The sequence below is a fragment of the Bactrocera tryoni genome, chromosome 1, assembly GCF_016617805.1.
Source record: "Bactrocera tryoni isolate S06 chromosome 1, CSIRO_BtryS06_freeze2, whole genome shotgun sequence".
Taxonomy (NCBI): domain Eukaryota; kingdom Metazoa; phylum Arthropoda; class Insecta; order Diptera; family Tephritidae; genus Bactrocera; species Bactrocera tryoni.
In genome coordinates, this window is record NC_052499.1 from 31,635,689 (window position 1) to 31,659,225 (window position 23,537).

At 34.8% G+C, this 23,537-nt stretch overlaps 1 protein-coding gene across 6 annotated transcripts; it reads right to left on the bottom strand.

Annotated features, from left to right (window-relative positions):
* Positions 1 to 1,046: 1,046 nt before the first annotated feature.
* Positions 1,047 to 23,150, bottom strand: LOC120782823 (protocadherin beta-9). Of its 6 annotated transcripts, XM_040115338.1 has the most exons (6): positions 22,573 to 23,150; positions 21,974 to 22,454; positions 8,781 to 9,082; positions 3,529 to 4,572; positions 2,157 to 2,865; positions 1,047 to 2,105 (listed from the first exon to the last, which is right to left on the bottom strand). In XM_040115338.1, exons 2-6 carry the CDS (start codon positions 22,038 to 22,040, stop codon positions 1,843 to 1,845), a joined length of 2,385 nt encoding a protein of 794 aa, XP_039971272.1. In that variant the 5' UTR covers positions 22,041 to 22,454; positions 22,573 to 23,150; the 3' UTR covers positions 1,047 to 1,842. The 6 variants fall into 6 exon arrangements, with proteins under 6 accessions (XP_039971272.1, XP_039971275.1, XP_039971273.1 ...); XM_040115341.1 differs by having other exon boundaries at positions 1,047 to 2,093; positions 2,157 to 2,862; positions 21,974 to 23,150; XM_040115339.1 differs by having other exon boundaries at positions 2,157 to 2,862; positions 21,974 to 23,150.
* Between the last annotated feature and the right edge of the window lie 387 nt (positions 23,151 to 23,537).

The following is a 23,537-nucleotide window of genomic DNA, read 5'->3' on the forward strand; positions in this document are numbered from 1 at the left end:
ATTGGACTTTTAATTTATGGCTAAACTACTTAAATCCTATTTTATGATTTTATGGTATATTAAAACAACTTACTTTTGATATTTCAATACTTAATAAGGTGAATTAAGCCTGTTAGTTCTCAATTAATAAATGTTTTTAACCATTTGTAATTGAAAATTAATTCCTCTATGCATCAAATTGCAAAACTTTTCATGAAATACATATATCAAAATTTCGCATTTTCTTTGATTTTCATAGTTTTAAATTTTTTATTAGCGATCTTGAACATTTCATATAGCAAATGAAAATTTTTATTAGCTCTGCTCTACTACCGCTCCCAATTTTTTGCTACCGCTACTCCAGAGCAGAGCACAGCACTTCATTTTAGTCAAGAATGATAGAATACAAGATTACGACGACCGCCATTACGAAACGTCATAGTTCCGTGTTGAGAAGAACAAGAGTGAAAAACTGTCAAATGGCTTGCAAATTGTAAACAGAAAAGTAAACACTTTTGTAAATTCGCAAAATATTATTAATTCTTTCGATTTTAATGAAAAGTTTTAGTGAAGCGATTGAATATTGTTGAGTGAAAAGATTTGAATCATTTCTAAAGAAATATATCGGCCTATTGATAATAAAATTGTCTATTAAGTTGTGATTCAAATGGAGAAGACGTTTCTTGTGTTGTATATAAATATATTATAAGTTCAGACGTATCAGATGTATGAAATTATGATAAAAGAATTGTGAAATTATTAATTTAGTATTAAATACATAATTTCTTTTGCAAAATAACACCCATTTTTTGGCAACTTTTAAATCGGCCGGAAAACTGAAAAAACTCGTTTTCGATCCTTTAATTGCATAATAATTATTACAACAAGCCACTGCACATTTCATTTTAAAAAATTAATATATTTATGCTTAGAAATTTAAATAAATACAACAGTACACTTACACTGGTTTTCTTCATTTGAACAATTTCCACACATGCTACTCTATTTATTGTGGATGTGAAATTGTTGAACAATGTATTTGTTTTTGTAAGAATTGTCAAGAGCTAAACCGAAAAAAACTAACTGTAAACTAGTGTCGTAATCTTGTATTCTATCATTCTTGATTTTAGTTTAGTTTTTTAGCTAACAAAATTCGAAGCAGAGCACATACTTGTTATGCTATGGCTCCCGACAAAGTGAGAGCGGCAGCAATAGCAAAATGAAATGCTACGTGAGTAGCGAAGTTTTTCAAACGCTGGTGAGCGGTTCTCACATTTCCTGTGAAAGGAGAGTTGGGCATCTCTTTATATCTGGTGTTAATGCTTGACTAACGTAAGAATTAACTAACCAACTAAATTTTCGTTCACAAGAATTTGTATTTTAATAACTACTAAATAGATACATTATTGAGCAAATATTTACATGTAAATAAGTATTGACATATTTTAAAGAATTATAAGTCGACTTAAACTGAAATACTTTGGAATTTTTACTGTACAGTGTTCTGTCGGTTTTATTTTATTGCTCCAGCCGTCCCATTTATCCTATATCCACTTACGCTTTTTCAAAATATACACAGGCACAGATTTTTATTAAAAGTAATTCTAATAAATATAATTCTACCGTCGAACTCACGTACTTCGCCAGTGAATTTTAGTTTTCATATTACAAAATTTGAATGTGGAAGTATAAAGTGGGAAATTTCGTTGAAGACATAGAATGATTATTATTCAAATGACTATATTATTATATATAAACTATGACTAAATAAACGAATCTAAAAATTATCAATTACTACGAAAAATTTCCAGTTTCGACAACAAGGAGGATTAAGAGAAAGTTTTTGATTGATTTTCAAAATGTCTAAAAATATACAGTTAAATTATTTTCCGAAGAACCCATTATTTCTGTTGCCGCCAGAAGATTTGAAGCTCTAACGATACTACAGTCTAAATTTGGTATAGAAGTTGCTCCTCTTTGCAAACTAGTTGACTCTTCCCACGCTGTTTCTTTATTGTTGTTACCTGATTCCCTGTTCTTGTTTGAAAGGGAGTCATTCTCTATTTCATCTTCTTCGTACAACTGCCCATTGGCAGAGGCTCGTGACACTATACCTGGAAGAATGACTAATGATGCTCTTGGCAATAATTACATAACAGTACTAAACTTGAACTTACTTCTTACTGTCGCCGCATAACTTTCTCGCTGTCTTTCCCGATCACGCTCCTGATCACCCTTAGCTTCATGTTCCAAATTCGTTGCCAGACTCTTGCCAATTGCGGAATGATTTAGACCACTGCTAATTGGGTTTGACATTGATATATTACCGTCATGCTTCATATGCAGCACAGAAACTCCACTATTGCCGCTCGTGACGACAGTTCCAGTACCATTATTGGAAATTTTTTCGTGAGTGACTAAGTTTGCGGAAGACATTGTGCTGTGTGCATGGCTGTGGACCCGATTTCGTCCTAAAGGTGGTGTGCCCTTTCGCCGTTTGTTCTTTGAGTGGATTATGTAACATGTGAGAATTATAATAATAATAATAAATACACTTATGAATATGCCTAACATTCCTATGAAACTGGTACTCCAAGATGTTTGAGCAATTGCGAGTCTTTCCATGGTCACAGTGACTGGCACAGAGGTACTACGTGGTGGAATCCCTGAATCAGTTGCTGTGGCTATTAAATGAACTGTGGATTCATTAAGCCCTCGTAACTCCTCAGGACGCATGTAAATGCATCCCTTCGTATCTATTTCAAAAAGACCAGCGTGTTGTCCTTTCAACGATAGCTCGAGTTTGTCGTTACGATCCCCATCGGCTGCTTCTACTTTTCCAACAATTACACCTTCCAATGATTCAGATGACGAGTGAAGAGCCTGCTAAATTGTATTTAGAAACAATAGAATTTGGTAATATAAGATATTTCGGATTAAAATGTAATGACTAATCCGAGTTCAAGAACTATAATCATGTTGAATGATATTACGTTATAAATATATAGGATTAGGAGAAGGGTGTACAGAATTCAGAGGAAACAGGGAAATTTCGCAAAATCACCGATTTTCAAAATGAGCAGTTTATTAGGAGGGAACCATTATGTATTACTTAAACAAATGGACCGTGAAAAAATATCTATAATATAGCATGAACATTTTTCTTTGACTTCACACAATTCTATCGATTTATCTCCAGTAGTTTATGAGAAATTAATTTTACAATTTTATTGTGCTCTAAATTCCAAACCTTCGATAATTTTAACAAAAAATAAATTTTAATGAAATATTTATATCATATTTTTTTTTTGTTTTTGAATTGTTTTTACTCTTATCATAATTGAGATATAAAATATCCTGTATTTCAAGTTGGATCGAAATGATAACAATGTGTTAAATTTTACTCAAATTGGTTCAGTAGTTTAGGAGTTTACCGTAGAAAACCGTACCGTAGATGCCCAACTGTAATGTGAGTATATTTAGTTAGGGAATTTCAGGAAGGACTACATATATAAATCTGGTTGGTTAGGAATTTCTCTTGGAACTTACGTTCTTTGGAATCACAAACTCGTAATGTGTCTCTCGAAATCTAGGCTCCCAGTCATTTACATCGATAACTTGCATCGTTATATCTGCAGTAATATTTGTCAAACCATCCGTTGCCATTACTTGAAAATTATGTTTTGTCATCTTCTCATAGTCGAGAGGCTTAACTAATATTACTTCACCCAATGAACCCACACTAAAAAATTGAGAATTTACAGGATCCAATATTGTATATTTTAAGTGTTTTCCCGGTTTGTTAGAGGGCAATGCTAAAATGCGATTTCCCACAGCCGTATCTTCGCGTATTCGCATGAAAAACTTTTGCTGCACAAATGACAGCGCACTTAAATCAGAACGCACTCCTTGCCGTGTTAACATAACGGTTGTTAAGGCATAGCGATCGGCATTGTCTATTTGTGTTGCCTTCACCACCAGTGTCGCACCGTTAACTAGATCCGCATAGCCGATGGGTGTCAGTAATGTTATAATGCCGCTATGAGGGTTTATTCGAAAGTATGTCGTATCCTGTGATTGAACAATTGTATATTGAATAGGAGCACATATGCCTTCATCCTGGTCCACAGCGTTTATGGGTTCTGGACGTAACCTTAAATCACCGGGACGTCCATCGCTTGGGAGCTCTCCAGTGTAGGAGTTATATTGAAATTTAGGGTTTTGGTCATCTGCATCTGTAATCACTACTCTTAGTGTTGTGTCCGTATATTTTGGCGGACTACCCTGATCTTGAGCCCTAAGTTTCACTGTAAAATTTTGCATAGTTTCGTAGTCCAACGACTTTTTTAGTACTAATGTACCTTCGAGAGGGTTCAAAAACTGGACAAAATCCGAATACGGTCCGGGTAATATTTGGTATTCGACTGTAGAAAATGGACCTGGTTGATCTGCGTCTTCTGCATGTGCACCTTGTAGTATTCTTGTACCGGATACAGTAACTTCAGAAAGCGTTACGGTATATGGTGCACTTATCCAAATCGGGGAGTTGTCGTTGACATCGATTACGCGTACATTAACCGGAATCACAAAACTCTGAAAAGAAAATACGAAAATCATTACTTTGATCGTCCATGTTATTGAAGAGTTCGTAAATGAAATTTATTTATTTATTATATGTAATATAACTATATAATTATTATTTCACCATTAATGCAAATGGAGCATTAGCTTACAGTGATATATGTAAGTAATTGTACACCCCTGAATGAAATGAATGTTTTGGTTGAATTTGGTTTGGTACCGGATTTCTATTATTTTGGAAAAAAACATCGTCTAGGAGTTGCAAATGCAAATGCAAAAAAATGGCCGTGTGCGCTGGGGCGTTGTCGTGGTGCAACTCCCAAACGGCTGCGATGTCTTGTCGAACCCGATTGAACCTTCATTTCAGTCTCTTGAGGACTTTCACGTAAAACTTGGCGTTGACGGTTTAGCCAGGAGGAACAAATTCATGGTGGACGATGCCTTTGATGTCAAAAAAGGCAATGAGCACATTTTCACTTTGGATTTGCTCATTCTTCCCCTTTTGGGCGAGGAAACGCCAGCATGTGCCACTCGGAAGATTGCCTCCGAAACACACCACTTCTTGCTAAAGCAACATCTGGGTAAGCCAGCTTGATCATATCAAATGTCTCTGTCGCAGATTTACCGAGTTTCTGCTCTAACGAACGCTGCATTCTCGGTTCGCGCACGTTTCGAAGTCGCGGTGAAAAAAAATCAGTCCTATAAGTTTCCGAACAAACCCTGTATGCCAAATTTCGTGAATACACATGGCTATTTTATATGTTGTATTATGTGCGGGGAAACAGCCCGATTCGGAATATCTGTAATATCGACATCCTCAGAGCTGTAAGGAACACATGTACAAAGTTAGGAAACGAAAAAAAAATTTACCATGAGTAGCATATAGTGAAAAAAGTTGTTTGCAACGCCTTATTCTAATATTCATAGGCGATAATCTATACCCGACTAACTCGTATGAAAGAAAATTTTAATTGGTGAAAAACGCAATTATATTTTTGAAAGAGAACTTGATACAATGTGTTATTACAAATTATAATTTCTTGTTACTTTAAGGGATCGTCTCAGTGTGAAATTTTCGAAAAATCGATTTTTTTGTTGCATATCGGATAGTATACGCTGTAATAAACATTCTTTCAAATTTAAATTACTACGGTCGCTACGTCGTTTATTGTAGAAAAGGAACAGAGTAGGGAACGGAGCGAGACAATTTTTAAACGCATTTTTCTCAGAATGCGTAGTCGCTGTCTTTTAATTCGCTGAACTATGTCAATATCGTCGTATATCTCATACAGCTCATCGTTCCATCGAATGCGATATTCGCCGTGGCCAATGCGCAAAGGACCATAAATCTTTCGCAGAACCTTTCTCTCTAAAACTCGTAACGTCGACTCATCAGATGTTGTCATCGTCCATGCCTCTGCACCACATCGGAGGACGAGAATAATGAGTGAGTTGCAGAATTTAGTTTTCGTTCGTGGAGAGAAGACTTTACTTCTCAATTGCCTACTCAGTCCGAAGTAGCATCTGTTGGCAAGAGTTATTCTGCGTTGGATTTCCAGGCTGACATTGTTGGTGGTGTTGATACTGGTTCTAAGATAGACGAATACTTTTGCGGAGATACCAAATTCAGACGTCGCGGCATAAAGGTAGGTAAACATGAACAAAAAAAGTTTCAATGTTTGTAAGTATTCTGCCATCGACCTTAAATAATTCTGGATTTGGGAATACTCCTAATAGTAAACTACGTTTCTTTTTTTGTGGTTTCTTGTAACGCGCTACAATTTTCAGTCCAGATTTATAAGAAGCGTTTCATATTAAATGCAGTGCGTAAAAATGAGTTCATGACGGTAAACCAGCTGAATTCTCGGTCATTTACAAAAAGGGTCGGTGTGACGTTCTAAGCGTAAAAGACAAGTGATTTTAAGATGTATAAATAAAGCTTGGTTTATTCGCATGCAAAATAAGAACAGGTCAGTAAGTGCTTTAATGCTAAAATAAACAAAAACCTGTATTCAAAATTAAAGGAAAACGAAGCTGAATTTTACGATAGCGATGGAATATCAGGCGAAAAGAAAATGACCGATTTGACTTGGTCAGCTGCTCTACAGAAGCTAGCTTCAATAGTAGCGACGAAATCTAATTTTCTGCATTCAATGAAGAAGCTAACAACAAGAACTGCAATAAATCTTTTGGAAAGTGCTTGGAGCCATGTGAGTAAATAAACCCTAGCTAGAATATTTTTAATTTTGCCGAAAACGATGATGTCCTGAAGATAGTATACCGATGGTCATTTTAAAAGAGAAATGGGAAGCCGAACTTCGCTCCTTGATGAGCAACACAATCGATCTCCTGCGCAGTTTCAATCCTGAGGTTTTTTTTGTCCGCAGAAATGCTCAAAGATATATAAGTTACCAACCACTCGTGAAAAGAAGGAAAATATTGAGGTAGATAATGCGGACGACGATTGAACCACAAGACGAATCAGACGAAGACAGCATAAGACAGCATCTCAGAGACACTGGGGAAAATTAAACCAAATGAAGCAGTTGAAATTTTTAATAAAGCTAATATGAAGACGTCGATCAAAACGATGTAAATGTACTGATACTCCTAAAGACCAAAGCTGTATTTCAATTATTAAAAAAAACAGAAAGTACAAAAAAGATTACTTATTTTTTTAAATAACTAACATATCCATTAAGTAGAAATTAATATGTACTACTTATACGAAACAATAATAAAATGTGAATTTAAATGTGTAAATATGCATATATTAACTTAATATTTTTGGGTATTCGAAAACGTGAACATTTCGCAAATGTGAACTATTTTGGTTTTATATAATTCACGTTTTCGATCGTGCGCTGTATACTTATTTCCATGCATATGTTATATTACACATATAGTACATACATTTATAGTATATAGAGTGTGTGTCTATAAAAGTGTTCTGCTAAATTAACTTTCTTAAAAATCTATGCTTTCACCGCATTGTTTAGCTTTGGAAACAACTTTCAAAGTATAAGGCTTGTTGTCAGTGTGAATGTAAACTACCGACACGAGATACGACACGAGTTTGTGTACCATATGCTGTCGACATATATGTATGTATGTATATGTAAATTACCACGGGTAATAAATGAATGAAATAATGAAATGAAACACAAGACCCACTTAGAATTTAATACATCAATATACATACATATTTGTATAAAATATACACTGGGTGTTTCATTTATATTTTTTTTATTCCTTCACGGACACATGAAAATTTTGTTTGTTATGCTGAAAAAAAAATCTCTGATAATTTGAGCTCCTAGTTTTGAGTACTTACTTTTTTTAAGCACTTCTTTTTCGATTTTTCACGCTTTTAACATATTAAAATATTGAGTAAGCGGCTGTTTTTATCGAAAAACTTGTGTGAAAAAATTGTAGGAAATTAAATTTTCTCAAAATAGTACTTCCTCATACAGTATGAAATAATATTTAAGTTAAGCACGACGTAACGGCTAATGTGGGTAAAAATTGCAATTGAAGGCAGTTAGAACAAGTAAGGAAGGGCTAAGTTCGGGTGTCACCGAACATTTTATACTCTCGCATGATAAAGTGATAATCATTTACATATTTTTTTATTTTGCTGTAAAATTAATTAGATTAGATCAATTTGTGTACTTTGAGTATTGAATTGTATTTTCATTTCCTAATGTATATATATATTATGCAGAGAAGGCTTCAGATGGAATTTAAAATAGAGTTATATTGGAAGAAGGCGTGGTTGTGAACCGATTTCACCATAAAATTTAGTGTTTCTGACGTTTTTTGTTAGTCGGTTAACGCACTTTTAGTGATTTTCAACATAACCTTTGTATGGGAGGTGGGCGTGGTTATTATCCGATCCAGACAGACGGACAGACGGACGGACAGACGGACGGAAAGACGGACGGACGGACAGACAGACATCCGGATTTCAACTTTACTCGTCTCCCTGATCACTTTGGTATATATAACCCTATATCTGACTCTTTTAGTTTTAGGACTTACAACCAACCGTTATGTGAACAAAACTATAATACTCTCTTTAGCAACTTTGTTGCGAGAGTATAAAAATACTCGTGCGTTTTACGCTTTATACGTATGTACGTACACGACTTATTTTTCAAATGCATCCATATAAGAAGTATTAAAAAAATTTGGTTGATACGAGTAGGACAAGCACTTACCGGATCAACAGATCGACGACGAGTACAAATAACATTTACATAAACTGATGAGGGCCCCACAACTCCTTCCTTGTCCAATTGCACAGATAGAGACAAATCTTTGGTGCTTGATATTATTTTGATTGGAGCGTCTTTTTCGCGTAGAGATAAATCAATATCACCACCTTCTATTTCGGGATTTCCATTTATTCGTAGCTTTCCAATAATCGCTCCCACTTCCAGATCTTCATTGGCGAGAAAGCTCTCTGCTGAACCGCCACCTTCAAGATAACAACGTGAATCCAAGATTGCACCAGTAGTGGCTAAAAGAATAATAAAAATTTACATATTTTATATACATATTTCGTATTTTAATTTCTTATCTCTAAGAGTGGTGCTAAAATACCTCCACCTTCACCATATGGTACTCGTTCTCTCTCGTTGACATATTCGGTATCTAGGGGCATGAACAGTTTTCCATACAAGCCCTTGATTCCGATCGTTCGGTTTGTATGGCAAATATATGCTACAGTAAGCCGATGTGAACAATTTCTTCCGATATTACATTATTTCTATGAACAGTAACTCATACCAAATTTCGTGAAGATATATTGTCAATTGAGGAAGTTTCCCATGCAAGCAATTGATTCCGATCATTCAGTTTGTATGGCAGCTATATGCTATAGTTAACCGATCTGAACAATTTTTTCGTATATTACATTGTTGCCTTAGAAAATAATCTATACCAAATTTCGTGAATATATCTTGTCAAATACAATCGTTTTCCATACCAGCACTAGATTCCGATCGTTCAGCTATGTATATGCTATAGGAGGATGAAGTCATGTGTAGAAGTTTACCCAAGTGAGGAAAGTTCTCTGATCGTCATTCACTTGGAGTGGCAAGAAACGATTCTTTTACATATGGCTCAAGCAGCTCACGACTTCTGGTCTTTGACCAAGTATCCCTTGGGTAGCCTAAGAACATCCGTTTGAAGGCGAGCTAAAGTGAGAAGTCGAAACACCCCCTTCACAGGGTTGTGCGCTGGGTTTGGGACCCGCCACATAAAAAGCGCCCCAAATGAAAGATTACCAACTGCCTCGGATAAGAGACCGCTCTTTTGATGACGACCATGAACGAAATAAGGACAACGATTTGAGGGCATGCACCTGGAACGCCCGGTCCCTTAATTGGGAAGGTTCAGCTGCCCAGCTGGTTGATGTCCTCGTTAGAGTGAAGGCTGACATCACGGCCGTCCTTGTGGATGAACGTCTATCCACAATCCGCATCAAAGCGAGGTTCTTCAACATATCGCTAATTTTCGCCCACGCCATGACGGAAGAGAAGGACGATGTGTCCAAAGATGCCTTCTATGAGCGCACCTATGAAATGTCAAAATTGTGCTTGGCGACTTTAACGCCAGGGTGGGCAAGGAAGGTATCTTTAGCACAACAGTCGGTAAATTCAACCTCCACGAGGAAACATCCTCAAAAGTGTTGATTGTTGTGATAGAGGGAAGATATATCTCCAGTGTTTTGGACGTGCGTACGCTCCGATATCCTAACATCCACTCGGACCACAAAGCAAATGGGTCTGGCAGTGAACGAAGGAAGACGAAATATCTCCTGTTATCAAATAAAGTCGTCGCAATCGCGACTAGGCACCCACGTCACTGTTGACAGTCATAACTTGTCGTAGATAACTTCGTCTATCTTGGAACCAGCATTAACATCAACAACAATGTCAGTCTCGAAATACAACGTAGAATAGCTCTTGCCAACAGGTGCTACTTTGAACGGAGTAGGAAATTGAAAAGTAAAGTCGTCTCTCGACGAACGAAAACGAAACTCTATAACTCACTCATTATTCCCGTTCTGCTATATGCTGCAGACGCATGGACGATGACAACAACTGATGAGTCGACGTTACGAGTTTTCGAGAGAAAGGTTCTGCGAAAGACTTATGGTCCTTGCGTGTTGGCCACTTCGAATATCGCATTCGATGGAACGATGAGCTGTATGAGATATACGACGACATTGACATAGTTTAGCGAATTAAGAGACAGCGGCTGCGCTGGCTAGGTCATATGTATGGACGAAAACACTCCAGCTCTGAAAGTATTCGACGCAGTACCTTCCGGGGGAAGCAGAGGAAGAGGAACACCTCCACTCCGTTGGAAAGACCAGGTGGTGCCACGTTGCGAAAAGAAGAAACGACTGGCGCGCTGTTGTTAACTCGGCTATAATCGCGGTTGCGGTGTCTACGCCAGTAAAGAAGCAGAAGAACTAGTCTTACAATTCAATTCTTATATATTGTGAGAGTATCTTGCAGATCTCAAACTTTGTACCTTTAAATTATATTGTTATTAACTGAAAGCAAATCTTCACATTCCTATTTCAGAAATGAGAAAAGAGGTTGAAGTGCTCTACCAAGGCTTGTTTCTGACCACTTGCAAATGCACTGATTCGAAACTCGCTTACGATATGCTCTACTAAGCATGTGCACTTATTTAAAACTTCATGCAACTTTCACGATTTGAACAAAAAGACGATTGCACGACATCGAAATTTTCTTGTCTGCAAATGTCGTCTTGAAGCCGGCTTCATTGTTGCCGTACAAAAACTATTCACATGAATGAAATTTAAATATTTTGTTGAAAGTGAAATTTTATGTGCAAAAAATAAGTAAATAGGTCGATTGATTTGTTTTAATTCATCGATTGTTATTACAAATGATACATAAGTATGTATATCAGAGCTATAGTATGCTTCTGTTGGTATAATAACGTCTGACTTGTAGGCAACACCACATTGCTTTCGTCAAAATTAGAAATGGTTTTAATTTAGCGACGGCGGCAATTGGAAGCTTGCTGCCGTGAAGTCGTGCTGTCGTCTAAATAACTGTATCCATGAGAACGTGTGTATTTTAATTTTTGACAGCTTTGGTGTTACCAGTATAACGACCAAAAATAATGTGTGTGTATGGGACTGTCCGGTATAGTACGTTTCAGCTTTGTATGCGAATTGACAGATTTTGTCTGTTATTTTCAGCCCCAATGAAAAGCATATTGTAGTGTTACCAAAAAGTAGTAATGGTATAAAAAAATTTGACATTTGCAATCCTGCTGCCGTGAAGTCATGCTATCTGCATGCTCTTGCAAGATTCCACGATGACACAAAATGCAAAAATCCTATACCGAAATATGCAAGGCCAAGAGATATATGAACGGCTGATTCGGTCAATTTATTGAGAATGACTATTGTGACTATTGTGAATTCTGCATTCATCCTTAACAAAAAAAACTGAAACAAATCTTTATAAGTAGAAATTATAAAATCTATTTAAAACTTACCTTCTTCAACAACTTATCGGAGTAATATGTCTTTATGTAAAATGACAGCTAAATCAGGGTTGCAATTATATTTTTACGTTCATTGCACGAAAATAAACATGGGTTTTGTCTGACATATTTTACAGCCATTGCAAATAATTTTCTGTGTGTGGTTGTTGTTGTGCTGTTGCACCAAGTAGAAAATTCTGTAATTCGTGCACCGTGCAAGGGTTTTGCAAGAGCAGAGAATACCCCTAATATTTTTTTTGTGTTTTGTCGTCAGCTATGCGTTCCATGCATCAGTCCGGTCACAACGACTAGCTGGTGCCGAAAATAATAGAATTCTATAATTTATATAATGCAAAAATAGGTGCAGAAATAGTTGTAGGTAAAGTACATGTACTCGTAGTGTGTATAAGTATAATATTAATGTTCGTATGGAATAATAGTTTATGAAACATTTGAAAGTTTTAAGGGACCGTCTCAGTGTGAAATTTTGTAAAAATCGTTTTTTTTTGCATTATCGGATAGTATATGTATATGTAATAAACATTCTCTCAAATTTTGAAATTAAAATGATTACGGTCGCTACAGCGTTTCTTAGAGAAAGGGAACAGAGTGGGGAACGGAGCGCGATGATCTTTAAACGCGTTTTACTCAGAATGTTGTTTTCCAAAACGGTTTCCACTCTCAAAGGAAGAGTTTTGAAGATGTCTAGTTCCAATTTGGAGAGAATATTTTAACTTAATTCTACCTGTCAAAGAAGAGGGCCAAATTCAATACTTTTTGTTCAAACCGCCGTCAATTTGTCAAATTTCAAACAATCTCTCCATAGCGCGATAGCGAATTGTGTCATTTCAACAATTTATTTAGCTATTATAACCCCAATAAATAAACATAAAAAAATAGTTTTGTATTCGTCATGAAAGTATTTATTTATATAAAAAACAGGGCAGATTAGTTAATTTCAACACATTCAAAAAAGTCGCGAAAATCAGTGATTTTTCGGAGGGTCACACTGAGATGACCCCTTAGCATATTGATAAACCGTCCAATAAATTAGTTTCAGCTGAAAGGTAAATTATAAAAATTTCTGTGGGAATTGTATTTTATATCAAATAAATAAATTTTACTGTGGCTTTTATTTTCTCCCTGCTTTTAGCACCGTTAATTTCTTTTAATTAAAAAACATTTATGGAGGAATCTTTTACAAATTGTTTTGAATATTACGAACGAAACAAACAAATATCCGACTTTCTTAAAAAATGTATGATTAGTTTACTTAAACAGAGTCATTTTAAAAAAATCTAAAACTTTTAGTTAATGATGCAGAATTAACAACAAATATACAATTAAATGAAAAAATGTGTTATATTTTTTTAAAATCCATATGAAGAATAAACGTACTTTCTTTATGAAATTGTATTAAATTTTACATACATTTGTGATAGTTCATAATCTAATCTGTTTTATGAATGTTGAAACTAAGTGGAGTTCATATGCTCTACATGAAGAGTGCTCCAGTTTTTTTTATTATTTCTGGTGACACAAATTTTTTAACTGTTATACCAGCATTTTAGAGTCTAAGGCGTATAAATGTATGTTTATAAGAAAGAATTTACACATATTTAATGTATTTACATATGTATATGAATATATGGCGCACAGTAGCTAATCGATTACCACACATCTCTGCAAGTGTGGTTTATAGATTGAAATCATGTACCTGAATCGGTAAGAATAACGCTTACTTTCTAGTGCTAGTAGAGATGTTATTAATTTAAGTGATCCTCAGAGCAACTACGATGAGTTTTTACAAGATACATGAAAACTCTTCCCATTATTTATATAACACCTTTTACGTACATACGTTAGTCTAGTATAAAGTAAAATTTATGTATAAATTATCTAAAAGAATGAAATGAGTTATTTAAATATGGACGTATCTTAACTAAGCAAAGACTGATTAACATTTTTCGTATTTTAAATTTACAATACCGTTAAGTAACCGTAGAAACATTAGTTGCATAAACAAAAAGTTATACTCCTTTAACATTTTGGAAGAACATAAAAAATAAATTGTTTTCACAGTAAAAAATTTTAGTCGTCTTCCAGAATTTGATGAGTTGCAATAATTCAGTGGTTACTGTATTGGTAGGAAAGAGTGTACATATGTATGTATGTATTTGCATGTACGCACATACATATAGTATGAAGTATTTATACGAAAGTAGTTTTTCCCAACACATAAAAGATACCTAAATGGAAGAAATGCAAACAGAGGTATTCACGACAATTTATGTAAGTAATAAATGTACTTACATACATATGTACCTAACACTTAATGTACCTAAGTGAACCTACATATGTATATACTCGTAAGTGACCGCAAAACTATTATGCCAATAAACTTGTATCTAGATATTTTGTAACCAAATGTACCTGCAACTTAGATTTGTTGTATATACACACATACATATGTAACATATCTGGCATACATATGTACTTCTCGTACGTTACCCAGTTGGAAAATGTCTTGGCAATGCGTTGCATTATGCATTGAAAGATCTATGGTGTTACGAGTACTAGTACAGCGATCAAAAACAATGTGTCTGTATGAGACTGTGCGGTATATACATACATATAGTAAAATTCAGCTTGGTAGTATCTGTTTTTTTTTCAACACCACAGAGGAGCATTTTTTTGTGTTACCAAAAAGTAGTAATGGTATACATTTAAATAACAAAATAATAAAATTGAATCCAAATATTAAAAATTTTGACAATTCCAATTACTTTTTTGTAACGAACGGATCGAATAGAAAGTATACGTGATCCTCTGTGTGGAAAAGATACAGTACATAGTACAGATATGCATGCCGGGAGTTCAGTCATGGTATGGAGATGTATGTATGTTTGTCCTAGGTGTGGGAAATGCAGTGTTTATCGATGGTTGTATGTATTATTGGAAGTATCTAAATATGCTTAAGGACAATCTCAAGAAGAGTGATAAAAAAAATAGGTATTGCAAATATATTTAAGCTATACGCTAAAAACAACCCAAAGCATAAAGCAAATTTTACATGAATATGGACCCTCTGAAATTGGACAAAAGTGCTGAAACTCCAGCATCGTCCCCAGATTTCAACATATTTTTACCTTATAAAACGCGCTCCAAAGTGATTGAAAAAAAAAAAATTGGTTGATTTGGTTGTCAATGCCCAAATGTCTACAAGCTGCTGAGACTAACAGAGGTTTTCCAACTAAATATTAAATATTAGTTTTCAGCGTTCAAATTTATTTTGTGTATCGTTTCTGTATATTTAAAGTGAATAAGCACAAATCTCGGGACCCGGCCGACCGATTTCGGATAAATTTAGTACGTAGCATTCCTCTCATATTCCTATGCCAAAGTGTGAAAATGGTCGAAATCGGAGTTCATCCACCTCTACTTTCCATATAACACAATTTTAAATTCCATTTAATTCTTGTTCCTTCTAGTACTCAAATAAAAAAGTAATTGATATAACGGGATAAAATTTTACGCTAATAATTCCTTTAAAGTATTCCACCTTATGACCCAAAATTGTCCAAATCCAACTAAAACTGTTCAAGCCACTAGGTGTTGAATATGTGGACTCCTGTATCTATAGTTGGCTTTTGATCGAAAATTTTGGACAATGCGTGAGATATACAATATAAATTCAAGAGAATCCTTTTCTGACAATAGTAATTCTGTGTATCAAAAATGAGTTGAATCAGGTCAATACTTGAGCCCCCATATACCTTATATAAAGATTTTCGAGCTTCCAGGTGACTATGCTGGATATATCGCCAAATATTTGAGTTAACCAAATCAAAATTACAGAACATGTTTAGCTCATAACAGTATATCTTTGTGCCCAAAGCAGATATAATTGGGCGAGAACTTGACCCTGCCATATAACTAATTTCAGTATATTCGAACATCCGTCTGACTTCACTCCATAAGATTACTTTATGAGAAACAAGGAACAATTTTTAAGAATGTGCCAGGTATGGATAAATATTGGCAAAAATGGATAAAATCGGGACGATACTTAACATAAAGCTTTGTCAGCACCTGAAATTATGTCTCGGTGTTTGATCTTTGCAGGTTGCAAGAATATAAAAAGTTCGACTAAGCTCTTCCTTACTTGTTGTAACTGTTTTAAATGGAAAACAATAAAAACAAGAAAAAACGTTAACTTCGGTCGCACCGAAGCTATAACACCATTCACAAACACAAAACATACCAGGAGTTGATGTTGTTCGGCTAGTTTATATGGCAGCTACATGCTAAGTGGTTCTATATCGGCGGTTCCGAGGAAAAAATTCAGATTGATATCTTAAAAACTGAGACACTTGTTGGCATATATACACAAAGATAAATCGACTCAATGCTCCACGTTCGTCATTTATATGGTAAATGTCTATATTTTAGGGTTTCCGACTTTCTATTCTGGGTGTTAGATAAATAGACATAAATTGAGATTTGCTCGGCAACCTCTATTGTTTGCTGCCCTTGTCAGAATGACTCAAAACACTGATACATTAAAGTGTACTAAAGTGTATTCCTATCCTGCGTCTGCAGAATGCTGTATAGTTTAGCAACATGTACTCGGGAGTTTCCGGCTTCTTGTCGCAGAACCGTCAATTTCAGGGTGTTACAAACTTCATGACAAATTTAATATAAATTGTTTAGGGTATAAAAATACATAACTTATTTACATTCTACTGATATGTATTTTCACGTTTGAAGCTTGTTCATACATACTACATATATATAAATGAACTAATTCTTTCCTCACAAAAATTGTTAAATACTTTTAGAAAAATCTTTTGAAGCATAAACGAAGTGTCCTATGTACGTACTACGTATAGGGATGCAAACATCGTGAAATGAAACATCGATGGTTTGATGTATCGATGTTTGTTCAAACAACATCGAAATCAAAAACATCGGCCATTGAAACGTCGATGGATTTTTGAACTTTTTTAACGTATTTTATTAGTGAAGATAAAAAGCTTATTTCAGAACCATAAATAAGTGAAATACAGTAGTACGCCATTAATTGATATATATTTTAGCTACCTATTAAAACCTTTTCTCAATAAATAAAAGATATATATAGTTTTTGAACAAACAACAAATTATTTATTTAAAACAGAGTTTAAAAATAACAATTTGGAAAGTTTTTTCCCTGTCAAGCGATTCCTTTGCTGTGTGATCGTTGCTCCAGCTTTAGAAAACAGTCGTTCACTAAGGACTGAAGTAGCCACAATGGATAAATATTTGGAAGCTTGTTTATACAATTCAGGAAATACATTTTTCATATCATCCCACATTTTTGTTGGATTCTGATTGATAGAAGCAACAGCTAATCCAAGATACATTTGCACTTCAACTTCCGTTGTTGTTATAGCAGATAAATTGGAAAACTTACATTTCATATTTTGGTGGGCCAACTATTTATGATGGCTCCAAATATCAAACGGGTTTTCTGTTGCACACTCATCCGAAGATTCCGACGTACTAACGCCATTATTTGCATTCTTTATGAAATTTGGAAGGGTATTATTTTTTTCGCCAAACAAGCTTCTATTTAATTTCATCGTGGTTGAATCATTATCTGTTACACAAGCAGAAACTTTATTTATGCAAACGTTCCACTCGTTGAAAAGTTTAAACATAAGTAAAGTTTATAACATAAGTCTTCTAAATAAGCTGCTGTATGACTTTCGTGCAGTTCGATTACTCTTAACGTCCCACTCAACAAACGTAAATTGTCCAAAAAATGAATTGTTACCCCAAGGAACGACTGATTTTTCATTGTCTCCGTCCATATGTCATACGTTAGGCAATAACTGTCGCACTTTCGAATATACTCTTTGAAAATTGAAGACAGCGCTTCATATTTTTCATCCACTCGTAATTTTATTGTTTCTCTACTTGGAACTTTAAAAAGTGGAACCAGTTCTTTCATCATCTGCAGAAAACCTGTTCGTTCTACAGTGGAAAATGGCTAGTTGTCCATTATAATATGTATATTTTACAATTGCTTCAGTAATTTTCCTTGATTTAGGGTCATTTTGGTAGGAAATACTTATGACCTGCTCAAAAACGTCTTTCACATTAGGTTGAATCAGCGCAGGCAACTGATCCGATTTATTTTGCAATACTGATGGAGTACATGTACTAGGAGACGATTCATTACATGCAATCTTATTATTACTATTGTCGGATAACTCACTTGACGCTGTCGTCCCAGCGGTTGGTGATATGTTAATTATTTCAGAAATTTTTCGCTGTTTTGGTTCCGAGTCCGGCGTAGTTTTGGAGGAGCATTCTGCATTATCAACTTGATCGAGTAATACCTTTTTATGTACATTCTCAACGTGGCAGCGAAGATTCGACGTGTTACCTGATGTTTTTAATTTCTTGTTGCAGAGTTTGCATGTGGCGGATGCATCTGAATTTCTTATAAAGAAGCTCCAGACCTTGCGTTTTAATTTTGAAAGCAGCACTTTGAAAATCTGAAATATTATGTACATATTTAAACGTCTAACGCAATTATTTACATACATTTTATATTCACTACACCTGTAATAAAGTTGTGATTGACAACCGATGAATTCGAAACAAAACTTATATTAAACGCTCAAAAACAACTTCTAACACACATAGCACGAAATAGATACATACATATGTATTTTCGATTTTTTGTAAAACTTATTTCGCATTAATTCATAAGCGAGCTCTCAGTACTATTCAAGTGCACATTTAACCAACGAATTTTACAACAAAACACATGGCAGTTTGCTAAAGCGTTTCAAGGCAGATGTTTTCGCATTAATACCGAGAAAAAGTGCTGCAAAGATGTGGAGTAAAATTTGAAAAAACATCGCCATAAAACATCGATCCAGGCAACATCGATGTATCGATGTTTTTAGAATAACAACATCGATGGCAGACATCGATGCTTTTTGACAAAAACATCGATGTTTCAGAAACACCGATGCATCGTTTGCATCCCTAACTACGTATATGTAAAATTGTAAAGCTGACGTTGGGCATATACGAGTATAGCTGCTATGCAAGTATAATAATACGTGAACGTACTAATAGATTTTTTTTTTGTTTTATAAAAAAAATCCTAATAGTTTTTAAAAAGTTTATTATTTTTCAAGCTCAATGGCAGAATTTCTGAAGACAATAATGTCGCAAATTGCCGTGATAAGATTCTGCCATTGGAAGACATTCTTCAGATAATTACCCTTCACAACTTTCAATTCTGAGTCTGTGATGACTGCAGGGCTGAGCTTCATGAATTTATAATACATTGATGACATAAAAGATAGCTGACAACAAGGCCTGTAATGTGGCTATCCTCATCTTAGGCATTGTATTCTTTATCTTGAAGACCCCAAAACGATCGGAACCAAACACAATTTTTCCATAAATATTGTTATTGACCGTCTTAATTAGGAATGAGTTAACACATGCGACTTAGCATAAATTGATGGCGCTTTGATCATCATGCACAATAAAATGATCATGCATAGTGGTAAGATCTTTCATGTATTTAATTTTTAGTTGGATTAAAAGAATAAAGGCGTCATCCATAAAACTAACAAGTAAGGAGCAAAGTTCGGGTGCAACCGAACATTTTCTACTCTTGCAACTTGCAAAAATTAAAGCCAGGGAAATACCTTAAGATGTAAAAAGTAAACCAGAAGATAGGAATCTAAGAAGTTTTATATAAGTATACATATACTCTATATAACTCATACACTGGCCGACAAATTCGGCACAAGATTTGTTGGAAAAACGATATTCATATGTATTTTTGGGAGTTGGGTTAGTATCTACCAGATATTATCCATTAACTATTATTATTAAGGTACCCCACATACAATCAAAGTTCAAAAATCCTGGTAATCGTTATAAGGAGGCTAGGTCAAGTTTTCGCTTAAATTTATCCACTTTTGGCACAAAGGTAAACTCACAAGATCACGATTAAAACACACTCTCCCAATTTCATTGAGATAACTCAAATATTGGCTGATATATTCAGCATAAAGTCACCTGGAAATTTGAAAATCTTTATATTTGCTATATTGGGGCTCAGTGAAATATTGGCCCGATTCGAAAAATTTTTGGCATACAGACATACCATTGTCAGTGAAGGATTATCCTTGAATTTCAATTATATATCTCACACATTGACCGATATTTTCGGTCAAAGGTTAACTATAAATAATGGGGTGAACATATTCGGTATCTAGGGTCTTGAACAATTTTATTTGGATTTAGACAATTTTGGGTAAAAAGCCGCCACACTTTAATTTTTACTGCAAAATTTTATTCCGTTCTATTAATTAATTCTTAATTTGTGTACTGTAAACTGAAAGAATCAAATGGAATTTTAAATTGTGTTATATGGGAGGTAGACGTGGTTGTTGTCCGATTTTGCCTATTTTCACACTGTAACATAAGAATTTTAGAAAAATTATACGTACTAAGTCGAAATCGGTTGGTCGGATCCCGAGATATGGGACTTCACCAAAAAGTAGGCTGTACAACGTCCATTGTCTAATATTCACACCAGCTCTCATTTAGCCTATTCATACCATCTCGGAGGTAAAATTTAATGTCTCTGGCGTAATTAGTTTTGGATTTATTGTTATGCTTTTAGTAGTTTTTAACAGTACCGTTATATGGGGAGTGAGCGGGGTTATCTTCCAATTTCACACTGTTGGTAGAAGTTCTTCTAATATTCGAGATGAGCAAATTTGGTTGTTGTAGTTTTTGCGGTTTAGGAGATATGTACATTAAACCTATTAGACGGCGTGGCCACGCCCACTTTTTCAAAATTTTTTACACACAGGTTTCCCTTACTGCGTGATCTCCTGTGCCAAATTACAATTTTATATCGTAATTAAGTGCTTACTTGCGGCACTTTATATGTTTTCGGTTAATAGCGATTTGTGGTCGTGGCAGTGGTCCGATTACGCCCATCTGCCAGGGAACCTGCACACCAAGTTTCATCAAGATATCTTAATTTTTACTCAAGTTACAGCTTGCACGAACGGACGGATGGAGAGACAGACAGACAGTCACCCGGATTTCAACTTTTCTCGTCATCCTGATCATTTATAAATATACACTATATCCACATATCTCGATTAGTTTTAGGTGATACGTACAACCGTTAGGTGAAAAAAACTACAAAAATCTGTAGCAATTGGTTGCAAGAGTATAAAAAGTCTCTGGTTACTTACGCTAAAGATTACTTGCGGGTGGATGCATTATGGTGTGAATGTGTTTTTATGCTACCTTTTGACAATGATGTTAAAACAGTGGCTGGTGGTTCTGGGGGGCTCCGGACAAAGGAGGTGAAGTAATCGATTGACATGAACAATATCCAGCCTTAAATCCTGCAGAAAATTGATGAAAGTAAAGTCTGTAAGGTACTCGACCATGCAAGGTGCTAGGATTTAGTCCTATTCTCTAACGCTGCAAACATAATCTATATTTACAATTTACGATTTCAATGAAGATAGTATACATAAGTATGTAAAGTATAAGTATGTAATATGTAAAGTATTATATTATTTAAAGTATTGCCTTTTAATAGTTTTTTCGCCTTTGCGCCTATGGCGTGTTATATTCTTGGCTCAGAACAATCTCGGGGATTAATTTTATTAAAAAACCTTAAAATATAAGTAAAATAAAAGCTAAAAATAAGGTCGAAAAAATAATTAAAGTGAAAATTCATGTTCATATTTAGTTTTTTGAGAGTTTGCTGAATTGAACTATTTGTTGACTATACAAACATAAGTGTGAATACTAAAAAACTCACCATTTAATTTGAGAAACATTAAAATTGCGCCGTATAAGAGAATTGTGCCTTGATAAGTAATCCTCATTTTCAATTCAAAGTAAATTCAAGATTGTTGTTCGGAGTGATTACAGTCACGGATTCCTTGATAACAGAAACTGTTTAGGCTGTCGTTGCTTTTTATTGCGTCGATTAAAACTACTGATTTTAATGGCAGTTAAATTGTATTGTGCATTAGCATAGCAGTCCTTTTGGTGGAGCATATTTGTTTCTGATTATAATTTCGTTGCGAGCAAAAAACTATGACTAGTTTTTGTGGTATTTGCCTTTACACATCATTATAATACAATTTTTGCTTCTCAATATTCAAGACTGTAACTTCACTGCACAAAATATGATTTCGAACTTTCTTAATTTTTTGAGTTTTTTACATATAATTTATATGGACACAAATAAATTTGAAACAACACTATCTATAGACAGTTACAATGAGCAATTGCAGCTAAAAAAAGGAGTTTTGAGCAACATAATTACTTTTAATGCAAATACGAATGCACTCACACATACATACATAAGTACACATTTAAAATTTAAGATTTGTTATATCCTCTAACTTGTACCTCAATATTAGGCGTTTTGCACCATAATTCATCAGAAATAAAAATAATTTTGCTTCACTTGAATGGTCAGAAACTTAAGAAACACCACCTTAGTTCAGGGTTCTTTCATTTGCGATAACTACATATGTTTGTAAGCAGTCATACATATGTATGTACATAAAAATGTGTGTTTACACGTACACATTACAACGTTGTCGTGACGAAAGTCAAAGGGTGGCTTGACCGGAAGCCGATAGCATTCAAAAGAGTCATTCACCTGGAACACTTTCAACATTTAGTGTAGTCGTGAAAACACTGACCGAGCGGCAAGCAAAAGTGGCTATAAGTTATTGCATATTTGTAATTTCGAATTACGTGTCACAAAAAGTGCACCCTCATATTGCCCGCTCTTATTTCGGCAAAGACGGTGAAGGAGTTCTGCGAACTTCGTTCTCAACTCATTTTTATATTAATATACATATATGAAAAAAATGCGCACAAATAAAATTAATCGGGATGTGGGTTGTTTTAAAAATTAAATAAACAATATTCGAGAAAATAGTTCGATTTGTCAGCACACTTTCTAAACCGTTGCTGCACCGTTGCTCGGAATACTTAGACTAAATATCAGTATTGTAACTAAACAAGAAATACCCTCTTGCTTCAAAACTTGACGGTTACGGCTCAATGCGGCAGTTTATTTACCAGTAGAGAATGCGCGGCTTAAGTGTGTGCACATACATACACATATCTATACAACTAGTTGAAATTTTTACCAACTTAGGCTGTGTACCAAACGGTGGAAAACTAAAATTCTTATGGATAAAATTGATATTTTTACGTTTTTCGTGGTGAATCCGACTGTCAGATATGTTATAAAATATGTTATTCATTTGTAATTATTCTTTTTTATGTTGTTATTTGTTTCGCTCAATTCAGAAATGATACTCTAAATAAGGAAAGTTCTTGAGTTCTTTTGATTTTAT